Below are 13,257 nucleotides of genomic sequence, written 5' to 3'. Positions count from 1 at the left end.
AGGCCTCTAGGTGCATATGCCCCAAAGAGATCCACAGAAAGTACTGATCATCATTCCCAAGAGTCCTCCATTAGTTATTTGCCACGTATCAAAAGCTATTTACCTGCAATACCACACTAATTTAGGACCAGTCAATTGAAGTTTCGCACTCAAGCGTACACTGGTCACCTTAAAGGTGAAGTGTTTAACATTTGCACAAAACAGATTTAAAAAAAAAAAAAAAAGTTTATCCCATCTCAAACTCAAACCATTGGTTGAACCAATGATGTTATCTAAAAAAAAAAAAAACAGAATGCAGTTCCTTTTGGTGCCACTAGTGGTAGAGAATCGCATGCTTCACCTTTTCCCGCAGCAGCAGTATGTATGGTGCGTGCCGTCAGCGCAGCTGAACAGTTCTGCGTTCAAATGCCATCAATAGGCTTAAGCTTGCAGCAAAGCACCGGCAAAAGTAATTACCATAAATGTGACAGGTGGAAATAGTAAGGAGATATCTGAGTTATTTACTAATAAACTAGTGTTTTCTGAGTCGGTGTCGCAAGGATGAAGTTGCCGATCCTGACTCGCCATCTCCTCATTAGACGCGCCTTTAGGGATCAGTAGCGGACTCCTGTGTGAAAGCTGCTTCCCCTCTCACAAGAGTCACCTAAGAGGGGAATTCCCCCCATTTTCAAAAATGACATTCAGGCCCTGAATAAATGTCTAAAAATACTGATTGGAGTATCACTATAAATAGTTATAAATTATTAAAAGAAGGCTTTAAAAAGATCGGTATCGGCAGATACTGCTGTCTGTGATCGGCGATCGGTGATCGGCCTCAACAATCCTGAACCGAGCAACCCTAGACAAAACTATTTTAAAAATGAATTTTAAAAGGGGTTTTATTTATTTCACTTTAGCTGGTAATGCTCCACAGAAAGCCTGTCACTAACAGTGCTATTTCTATGAAAAAAGATTGCAGATGCTTCTGCTATATACTTTCAACACTGTCAAATAGAAAATAGATTGCTCTATCTAGTCACATCTGCAGAACATCACCTGAGGATCTGTCCCACAGAAGACTGTCCCAGATAGCAGCTGTTGCGAAGAGGAACTACCCGTGAAATTCTATCCTATAGATTCAGAGTGCCCTTACACATCCGACCCCATACTGTCAAAATGGATAAATATAACACTGCATACTTCCACTCTGCCAAAACCGTAATTACCTAGTTTATCTTCATTAGGCGAAAACGTGAATATGGGACAGTCCTAGTCAAACAAAGTTAGAGAGAGAAAAGCAAGGTAGAATTTAAGGTGTTGTGGAAACACTGTATTACATTAGTGATGTAACAGAAGGCAAACATCTGTTTGGATGAGGAACAGGGACCCCAAGGGACCACTAGGGAGTCAGCAGAAAATATATGTGTAAAAAAAAAGTATAAAATAAATAAATAAATATGATACATTTAAATATACAAATATTCATAATTACTCACAATTAAATATATAATTATAAATAAATAAAATATGATATATATAAAATTTAAGAAAAAAACATTTCTATATTTCTATTTTGTCTTAATGATATCACACTATTTCTTTTAAAACATATACATTTATTTATTTATTTACTTGTTTATTTATTTTAGAGAGGTGATAATTCTCAAGGGAATCATCATATTTTTGGGTATATGGTATTACAAATAAAGATTAAACCCCCTTGAATAGAGAATCAACACCTAGAAAGAAACTACAAATAAACTCCGTAAGAGTTTTATTGAGTATTGAAATGATTGGGTCTCAGGAAAAGCATGGGAACGGACCTTTCTGAGAATTGTACAGTATAGTTAATGATCAGAATATCGGGTGAATGATTAAACAAACTATCAGGAGTAAATCTATGGTGGTTATATATAAAGTCAGTGATTGGGTATCAGTAATGGGTCGTTTATGGATGTGACAGGCCATAATAATCTCATTAGTGACTGCTGGCGGTGCGGCTCCTGCTTGTGCATGTCTGCATGTCTGCTGTCAGCCAGAAGAGCTGGACAAGAGCCTCATCTCCACCAATCAATCTTCAAAGGACCACAGGGCCAGTCAGGAAGCTTTGAGACTCTGGGTAAACCAGTGAGAAAGATGGTTTCTGGGCCGTCACTAAGTGTAGGATCACTACTAAATTATACTAAATGCATAATGAATCACAAAAATGTCTACAGTAGTGAAAGCTCTCAAAGGTTGACTAGTCAAGTTGAGCAATGAGGTCGACTAATTTAGCCACATTTTGAATTAATTTTGATGTTTTTAGCACCCCTCATTAACATGTCAAATTAGAGCCAGGTAAACCCAAAACCAGCATAATTATACAGTTTTGAACAATTAAACAGCATAATTTGAAAATAGTTTTACACATCAATGCACACTGCATTAGTTACATTCATCGTTTAAAATGTCATGTTTTGCAAATACAATAATCACTTCACCAATCAACATTAGGTTGTCAATCATAGGACAAATTGCACAATATCATCATATTTCTCCTATTTATTTTAACCATGTCATTAGCTGCGTCCTAAATGACGCATACACTATGCACTTGTACACTATGTACTTATGCACTATGTACTCAACCATGTAGTGTATGAATTATATAACGTTATTTTGTCATTCATAATCGGAGACTGATAGCCCCTCCCCATTCGCTACGTAATTAAAGCTGCAACAGTTGAGTGCATGAAGTGTTCAACATTCCACACTAAGTGCATCATCCAAGTATTTAAAGTGCACTTTTTCTTTTTGGAATTTACGGTGTGAACACACTACTCTTACTATATATACTGTACTACAAAACGTCATAGAATAGTGCATAAGTACACGATTTGGGACACACCTATTTTATCTTTAATCCCCACATTTCAATATATTTCAAGTGCCACACTGTGAAGCAATGACAAGCATTTACCACCAGCTTCATACATTATTCAGGCCTATTCTTACACACCATTTTCATTTTAGAGATTTACTGAAGGTTGTTGGGGTTAGTCAGATGACACATTCTTCTATTTTAACAAGATGTCCAGTCCCTGATGATGAAAAGCAGTCCTACTAATGCTAGCACCATATTTCACTGTATTTTTGAGGCAAAAGGAGTGTTGCATTTGTGCCACACAAAACAGCATCGAATTTTGACTTCCAAAATTTGTCTTGGTGGCACTGGACAACAAAATCTCTTCCTACATCACAGCTGTGTCTGATTGTTCTGCGGTTTATCCAACTCAGACATTGTTCTTTTGGGGTAGTGGCTTGTTTTGGACACCCTCCCATACACCTTGGGACAATCACAAAAACCACCAACTCCACCAAAATATCTCTTGTCAGTACTCTCTTCCACAGCAGGTTACATTACAAACCAACATATACCACCTTCAAATATGTTTCAACTGCGGCTTTATGTAATCAGACAGAATATCAAACAAAGGCTTATATAAATTCAAAGCTGTCAAAAGCTTAAAGGCTTAGAACTCATTATTCTTTCATAGTGGATTTTAATATCTTAAGCATATTTGTCTTTTTTTTACAGAGCAGAAATGCTTATTTGAATGAAAGGTAAACCTGTGTGAAAAGTAATGAGCTACCTTCTCATATACTTTGCTCTACACCGCATGGTAGTCAGCTCACGTTTGATCCAAATCAGACAATTAAAGAGCTAATCAGTTCTTCTTCCCCTCTTAGCGCAGGTGAAAGGCTATCTGTATGTGCTAGCACTCAAAGCGTGTGCTGGGGTTCCAAGCTAATTGCTGACAGCGGAGCGGTTTAGCTATTTGAAATGTGCTGTATCATCACTCACAACACTTAGAACTCAGATTACTGCAACACTTTGTTGATACCAATGACAAATCATTGTTCAACTATCATAATGACAAATGTTTTGAGAGATATGAAAAGCAGCATAATATAGGTTGCTATGTCAACAAATTCAATCAAATGCTAAAAAAAACATTTTTTTTAGCCTTTTTCTCCAGAAAAAAACATTCTTAAAGATGAAAAGAGAAATTATTATACAAAATTGTATAAGACAATAAAACTCCTTTTTTAGAGAATATATGATGGACAGTGAATTGAGTTTATCTTACTGCATTGATTAAATGTTGTAAAACAAATTTAATTGAAGATATATCCTCTTCAAAAAATCCTAAATTATTTGTAAAAAAAAATAATGTACAAGCTCTTATAAATTAGTATCTCTTATTATATAATAAACAATAAAAAAAATGAAAAGAAGAAATATTTCTTGAGCGCCAAATCCGCACATTAGAATGATTTCTCAAGGATCATGTGACTTTAAAGACTGGAGTAATGGCTGCTGAAAATTCAGCTTTGCATACAGTAATAAATTACATTTTAAAATATATTCAAATAGAAAATAGCTTTTTCAAATTATAATATTATTTCCAAATTTTTTACTGTATTTAAATTAAATTAAAATTAAAATTAAATTATTTACAAATTTTTTTGATCAAATAACTGCAGCCTTGGTGAGTATAAAAGACTACATTGAACTTAATATATATACAGTATATATGTATGTACTGTATATAGGAGCAAGTTCATATTATATTCACATATCATCTTCATCCATATATTTTATGAAATGCAAATATTGATGAACCCAAAATGAAAAATGTCAATTGAAATGCAGACTACTACAGTTAAAACAGGAACATAACATCATCTAAGAAGAACTAGGAATAGTTACTTCAACAAATATTCAAATGGTTCTCACTTGCAATAAATACAGATAAAGACAGGAAACATGGGAACAACTTCTCGGTCTGTCTCTGTCTGGCCTAACTTTGTTTCAAACAGATGTAACCTCATCTCACAACTCACGGCACCGAATAGCTGCTGCACACAGGCCATCAGACTCAAGGGTACCACCCTCATGGTTAATATCTCCCACTCTGAAAAACATCACAATACTAGTTTCTGTAAAGTGAACTTGAGAATATATTGTTTTCAGTGCGTAATATTTCTGGCAGGTCATCCCGGTTTGCAGAGTGCCCGTACAACATGCTTGTCCTTGCTACATTACAATGTGTGGCTGGTTTTCATCTTCATACGTCTAAAATATTTCAAACATCTGTGTGCTATCCGTCCGCTCGCTCACTGGCTGGCCAGAGTCTCTCTAGGAGATGTTCAGTGGTCTTGCTGAGTTCTGCTGAACTGTGCGTTGCATTTGATTTACTCGGTCAGGGCGGTTTTGGCTTTAGCAAACTCTATAAACAGATGCAATGCAGGGCCTGAGCCGCTCTTAGCGCAGCACAAACATAAAGAAGGTGGAGTGTAGGGGCATCATAAATCACACTTCTAATGAGGACATTTAGAGCATGCTATATATATTGTGAGAGAAAAGGTATGTAGGGCGCCCCCTCCTCCCTGAATTAATGACCTGCGCTACACGTGAGGGCAGCTGCAGGAGAGGCATGTGGAGGAGATAGAAAACCCCTTGCTGTTTCTCTCTCTCCATCACCTTTTCACCTCGTCATGCGCTCCAGGGTGGCACTTGCCTCCGTCCTGACTAAATAGTCTTGTGTATTCCAAAATAGACCGCATGCCTAAAATAAAACCACTGTATTAATTAGGGACATTCTATTGGGGGATTCAATACCTTTTGTTATTTACTGAGAATTTTTCTCTCTGGTTATTCAAGATATTGACAAACTCTCCAAATTAAATCAAAATCGACTATATTTACTTTCCGAAAACATTACATGAGTAAAATAGGTTGCTAATTGGATTTCACATTGATTTGATTTTAAATCATGCTTAGAAAAAGATCTTTGTGATTATTACAAATAAGATCATTATCCTTAGCTTTAATTAAATAAAGAATATTACATTTTATTGAAAAAAAAAAGATTATAATGGCAAACAAAATAGCTTGCTCTTCCTCTAAAATGACTTTCTCTTTCTGCTAATGTTACTGAGGCTGCAAATGTTATTGGATAATGCTAATCAAACTAGCTATTTAGCCATTATTTTAGCAAACTCGCGTTCAGGTCTGGCTCCATTTTGGTATGTGACATTGACTTTTCACAATACAATCAATTCAATCACAACCACTTAAAGTCCTGCTGTACATTTTTACTCGCTAAATATCCTTTCACTAGGAAATACGTCACATTACAGAAGTAAAATAAACAAATAAAAAACAAAAATCATGTGACATAGTTTTGCTCAACATGCAGAGAAAACCTAAGACTCCTGGATTCAGGAAATCTACCATGGAATTGTCTTCAACATCAATTACACAGTGCTACCAGTGCTATACAAGCAATCACTAGACAGTATATTTAAGCATGCATTCCATTTTGATTGACTACAGGCTATACACTGTAAAAATAATAGTCTAATATAAAAAAACAACAACAGAAAATGTACTGGTAATTTTCTGCCAGGACATTATACATTAATTTTACAGACATTTAAGTTAACCGTAAAATCCAATACAATGAAGTGCAAAATTCAAAAAAGAGTTCAAACAATCAATACGGTAAATTCCTTCATTTTAATACAGTACATTCTGCCCTATTTTAAATATAAGCATGAATGGAGTAATATGTGAACATGATGATGATTGATGAAGAACTGGATGGTGTTTTCTTTCTATAAACTTCTTAATGAAAGTTTAGAGCATGTTTATATAATCCTGTCAGTCACGACACAAGTATGATATAAACTGCTGCTGACCACACTTGTGATAATTCTTCTGTCATCCTTGCACCACTTCAACTCCACCTTTATTTCTATTCATTCTGATTATATGTTTAGTAATCAAACAGTCCAGCTCAAGAGCCCATCACAGACATAAGGTTTATGTTAACTTCTTTAAACAGCTCAGCACAGTCAATAACAATGTCACTTCATCATTCTAATGCTGTAATATACGGACACTTTTGGATATGTAGGGCACACTTACTGTTCGAATATCATTAAATTAAACTCAAAATATCAAACCAGGTGGCATCTGCTAACAAATGATGCAAGAGTTTTCCTTTTTAAGTGTTTTGCACGTGAAGTGAGCTTGTGCTATCTTTCTTTACAAATAAATGCCACATTTGTTTTGATATTTTGTTATATAATGAAATGACATTCACACATTTTTAACTGTGGCTTGCATGTGCAAATACTCTTGATACTGTGTATATTGTTTACTTTGTTGCTCCTCTACAAAACATCTGTGTTGATTTAGCATGATATTAATGGACAAAAATCTCTTTATGATGTAAACAGACTACTGAGAAATAACAGGAACTAAAGTTTGCATTTATCTATCATGTTAAAAATGAGAGAGCTAAAAATGTTATTTTAGGCTTTAAAATATGCACAGTGCCTCCTCTTTAAGCTTGATTTACTTTACTGAGTCTCCTGCTGTACATTTAGACTGTGTCGAGATGATTTTTGTAATCAGTGTTTGAACGGGGAGCTTAATTGCCAACTGTGATGTACTGAAAGATGAGCCATTATTTGCTCTTCACACTTGATCAAATGACTGGATGATTTTTATTCACTGTGAATACATCTCAGAGATTCTGCAGAAACGTCAGCCTGTGCTGCATATATTTAGAGCCGGGACTCTGCTTTAACGCGTAAAGCCATGTTTCGAAGAGAATTGTGAATGATTTGCTGTCAAAGGGATTTACAGAGAGGCTGGTTTGGTGTGTAAGCATGGCTTTTGTAGGTAATGGTGCACCAGACAACAACATCACTGGCTCCATTAATCAGCTCAACTGAAAGCTAAACCGCAAAGTTTTGCCACAAGATATCACAATGACTGTAACAACATATGTAATGCAGAGCTATCCCTTTAAAATTGTGCTATAGTAGATGATGGCAAAAGTAACCTGAGATCCAAAAAATAAGTGGAAAGGAGCATTCAAAATTAAATATCTGATACCAGATGATAAATATATCCATTACTGACTAATACCAATAAATCAAAAACTGCACGATAACCGATATGGACCCAATATCCCTTGAAGACTTAATTTACACCTTTGTTACAGTGACACCTAATAACCTGTGCATGGGCTTCAATGGCCACAAATCTGTAACCTGAACTCTGTTAGACCTCTGACATTTCACACATATTCTAAACCTTCAGTTTGGCCGTGCAGTATAGAATTACAATTATGGCACTGATCCATCTCAAGTCATCCATCTGGGACTAGCTTGCTGTCAGGCTTGTGGCCCATTGTGGTGTAAAACTATAGCTAAAATAATGAACTGCTCTGCTCCAAATAGAGACTAGGCAAGGTGTGGGCCAGAGTGGATGATAAATGAGCTGGTCAGAAGAGAATGAGTGAGTGAGTGAGAGAGAGAGAGAGAGAGAGAGAGAGAGAGAGTTAAGAACACCCTACTTGGAAAGCAAAATTAATTAAGCAGCCAGGTCACCTATAGAATGGAGACATTATCTACACTACTGTACATTTTGGAGCTTTCATCCAGGGCTAAGACTGTGATAATTAATGTAATGGGAAAAGCCTGCATGTCATGCCTATAAAGTTATGGCTAGTGTAAGAAAATGCAGTCAGAAAATGGATGATATATTTATGGCAGCATCAGTTCCATTCATAGGGGTAAACAATTTGGTTGGACAGTAGATACAATTAGTATTTGACGTATCAGTATTTTCATGGGCCCCACCACAAAAAAGTTATTTATTTATTTTTAATTATTATTTTTTTTAAATGTATTGATTTTTTACATTTTTTTAAAAATAATATTTATTTTTACTTTCTGGCATGTATAAAAATATGCCATTTTTAACCTTAAAAATTATGTTTTCTAAAATTAATATCTAATAATCATACAGCTATGTAACTCTATAACATATAATTTCATAAATACACTTTTAATGGGGAACAATGTGATTTGCATTATGATTTTCAACTCATTCTAACTGAAGCATCCAACAAGTCGTTCTCGCAGTGTCTTGTGTATGACACAGAATTTGCTCCAACAACATTCAATATACCACAGAAAAACTAATGTTTAAGTTTGAAATGATCAATGATTGCAAGATTTAGAGACAATACAGCACTAGCTTGATACAGTAACTAAAAAGTGTAGGCCTAATTTAGCTCTGATTCACACATGAAAAAGTAACAAAGAAAAGGAAGTACAAAGAGATGACCTTCTGGGAACAGATCAGGGTGATACTGTACTGTTTCAAACTGAAGCCCTGCATTCTCTATACATGTAAAGACACCTGTGGACAGTCTATCACACTGCAATGACTTTCATTCATTTGAACATAATTCAGTCATTCTGCTGAGAACCAGTCTTTTCAGGTGTTCTATTGTCCATAGTTCCATGTTCACAAGTGACAGAAGAATTGAAGATTTAGTGATGTGAATCAATGTGAAGGACATGCAAGTGAAAAATGGAATAATCTAAAATATTGAGGCAAGTACAGACTATATCTTATTTTTATATCTATGCGTTTTACGTTTGACAACGGTTGTATTGTTTTAAAATGTATACCCTAATACATTTTTTTGTAAATTATTTTGCTTGTGCTTTCTTTCTTTAAAAAAATGGCAAAAATACCAATAAATAAAGTAGGGCCAAAAGTACAAATTTCAAAGTTTGATAAATACTTTCCTAAAAACAGCATAAATGAATAAGGGGTCACAAAAATTACACAACAGCCAGAAACTGGGACTGCAATTGAGGAAAACTATTGATTTTAAAGACATCAGGTTTATCCAAGTGCTGTGCATTTCTTAAACCTGTTGTGAAATTTGAGCCAAGACATGCCAAACTATTTTCTAGCATTGTCCAAAATAATCCAAGACAATAGGAATATCTAACACACCGTCAATTATGCTTTGTTTTACCCTTTCTTTCTCTGTCCATCTTCCAGATAAGAGCATGCCATGCATGAACATCAGGTACCTGAGAGCATCTGGGCTCACAAGGAATGTGAGTTTAATCTGGAAAGCAATGTTTTATAGTGCAGTATATATTATTTTTGGCTTCTTTTCATTTATTAATAAAAATAATTATTTATATGACATTTGTCTAATATCGTAACTAGAGCTATATCACCTGGTGCACCTTTATTATGGATTTAGACCTTTTTTTCAACTTTCTCTGGGTTAAAATGACAGAAATCCAAAAAAAAAAAAAAAAACTACAACGATCCAAATCCTGTCCAAATCAGTACATGACATCACAGATGTCCTCTGTTAATAATTTTACTCCAGCCGTTTGAAAAACTAATCCTGTCCAAACAGTGCAAAAGAGAGATAAGTGTAGTGAGAAACAGATCGAGAGAGAAAGAAAATGGGGGACACAAGAAATTATGAAAAGAAAGGACAAATAAATAAATAAATAACCTCAGAAAACAATAAAGAAGCTCAGAGGCCTGACTTGCTGGCCCAGATGCAGGCAGCATGTCTGTCAGAGCCAGTAAGCAACTGACAGAGCAGTCACTTCATATCAGTGTCTGTGCTGGCTGGCAGGTTCTTGGCACATCTCTCCCTGCCTTCATCATTCCCCATTCCTCCCTCCAAATCCACCTCTTTGCTTTCTCCACTTCTTTTTATTTGCTTTCTCTCCTGGCATTTGCAAAATAGCATCTTTCTCTATATTAAAACACTGTATATGTAAATGAAATACTCTATCCGTTACATCCAACAGCTGTAATTCAATGTACACAGTTGTGGAAATTATGTTATACAACAAGATTATCTACAAATACGGTGCCCTTAAGTGAACATGCAGAGCATTATATGAAAACATCTTTTGGTTTGTATGATGCCAGGGTACTACGACAGATGCACAAACACTGAATGGCTTTTAGAGAGATACATTTAATAGTAAGATTATTATAAAGAGACATTATTTTTGTGCTGAGTTGCAAAGATACGAACAGCTAGATGAAGTGTATTGTATGTGGATGGTTTCAGGTTGCATGGTATCGTGGATGAGGGAGCGGACAAATCACAAGCTGATAAAAAAGCCTCTATGCTAATATTTGCCAACTTTTAAGGAAAAACCTTCATGCAAGTCCTGGCTGCTATAACGTAAACATGAGTGATAAAGTGCTTTTAACATGTTAGCCTGAGAAAATGGGTACAGAGACTGTTACACACATCACTGGTACAGACATCTGCCACATTGTCCAGCTCAAGTTTGAACAAATTAGTGATGCACATAATTCTATAATCTAAGTAGATGATTTTACTCAGCCCACTTAATAATGTCCTATTGACCTTTTGCCTGTTAGAGATTAAAAATTAATCAGATATTAATAGTAGCAGTGTTCCATTAAGACTTGGTACACACACACACACACACACACACACACACACACATAATAATGTATAATTTGTGTTCAATCCTACAGTAATTAACTCTTTCAGTGCATGTGAATCAGTGGTTAACCACCACAGACTTACTACAATACATGTATTATGGGTCAGAACACAAACTTTATCAGCATTGCAGGGGAAAAAGTGTAAGTATGATTTTCTGAAACAATAAATAATATGAGTACATGGATGTCTCTGAATTAATTGTTAGAGTATGGCTGTCTTAAACTGCTTATGGTGACAGTATGATAGTTTTTTAACAGTTTATATTGTGAGTATGGCTCTTTAAAATAGTTTACGGTCGTAAGTACACCTCTCTAATAAGGTTAATAATGTAAATACAACTGTCTACAACAGTTAATCAGTTCACTTAAATGGTTAACAGTTCTCAAAAACTGATTAGTGCGCTAGTATGGTTCTCCAAAATGGTTAAATTTGAGTAAGGTTCTTTAAAATAGTTAACAATAAAGTACACACCTCTATAATGGTTAATAGTGTAAGAACGGCTGTCTGTAACAGTTATTAGAGTATGGTTCACTTAAACAGTTAAGTTCTCTAGCATTATTGTGGTTCACTGAAGCAGTTAATATTGCAAGTATGGATCTTTAATATAACAGTCTCAAGCACACCTCTCTGAAATTGTTAATAGTATGAGCATGTTTGTTAATGTGGTTAACAGTTTGAGTAGCAGTTCTCTACAACTGTTAAATGTAGAGTATGGTTCACTTAAACAGTTACATTCTCTAGCGCTTTTACGGTTCTCCAAAGCAGTTAATATTGTAATATAGTTCACAATAGGCTAACTACATCTCTCTAAAACATTTTGTGGTGTTAGCACCATTCTCCTTGAAATGTTTAACATTGTGAGTAGGCTACAGTTCTTTATAACAACAATAATAGTTAACAGTCTTAAGTATGGCTGTGTAAAACTGTTTATTGTGTGAGTAGGCTACAGCTGTCTACAACGGTTGATATAGTTCTCTAACAGTTGCTCTCTAAACAGTTTATAGTGTTAGTATACAGTTCTCTGAAACTGTTAACTATTTAAAGAATCCTAATCACATAATTAACAGTCTTAAGTGCGCATCTCTAAAGCGGTTAGTCTATATGACTCTTTAAACAGTGCGAACATGATCTAAAACAGCTGTGTAATTCTGTGAAGTTTAACAGTTTTAGAGAACCATACATTATTGAACAGTTCAGAGTGTGATTCTGCATGTTTCCCTTTAACTCAATGCAGTAACGCGATACGGTTCTCTAACTAAAACAGTTTAGAGTGAGAGTATGATTCTCCCGTAAAACTTTCCATTACCCCCCTCCGCCTTCACAAACACACATTCCTGACAAATCCTGAACCGAAACTCACCGGAATTCTCGGCCAAACTGGACAAGCCGGATAACGCCAGCAGCAGCAGCCCCACGAAGCACATCTGTCCTCCGAACAACTCCTTACGCTTTTTCCTCCGCGCTTTGATCTTCTTCTGCTGGAGCATCACTTGCAGCGGTCGAGTCCACACGCGAACACACGCATCCCCATCCATCACCACAGCTCAACACAGCTACAAATGTCACAAACCCAGACAGATATGGTGCGACTGAGAGTTTTAAGCCGGAAGATGAAACGCCGAACGACTCTAGTGTGTTTGCTGCGTTGACGTGAATATTCCCCCTATATGACTTCAAATTGTAATGTGGTGAAATAAAGATGCTGCGCGCGCCCCATGGATGAGTCAGTTTGGTGCCAGTTCTCTCAGGACACAAACTGCTGCTGCTGAGAGATCGAGGATGTAGAGGAGGAGAGAGCGCGAGAGGGAGGGAGGGGTGAAAGTAAGGAAGTGAACGCAGTCAGAGAGAGACGGAGAAACTGGAACGCAGCTGTTCTAATGGTGCACTACCTAGG

The 13,257-nt window shown here is 36.0% G+C and overlaps 1 protein-coding gene across 1 annotated transcript in view; it reads right to left on the bottom strand.

The window, feature by feature from the left end:
- LOC107718828 (sodium/potassium/calcium exchanger 3-like) overlaps nucleotides 1-13,257 on the bottom strand; it is a 66,468-nt gene extending 53,211 nt beyond the window's left edge. Inside the window, exon 1 of the mRNA XM_016526061.1 lies at nucleotides 12,724-13,257. Coding sequence (XP_016381547.1) covers nucleotides 12,724-12,898 — 175 coding nt within the window. The 5' untranslated portion in view covers nucleotides 12,899-13,257. The remainder of the gene's footprint in view (nucleotides 1-12,723) is intronic.

Source organism: Sinocyclocheilus rhinocerous, unplaced genomic scaffold (assembly GCF_001515625.1).
Source record: "Sinocyclocheilus rhinocerous isolate Xijiao unplaced genomic scaffold, SAMN03320098_v1.1 scaffold3288, whole genome shotgun sequence".
Classification (NCBI taxonomy): domain Eukaryota; kingdom Metazoa; phylum Chordata; class Actinopteri; order Cypriniformes; family Cyprinidae; genus Sinocyclocheilus; species Sinocyclocheilus rhinocerous.
This window is presented reverse-complemented; position numbering and strand designations above follow the sequence as displayed.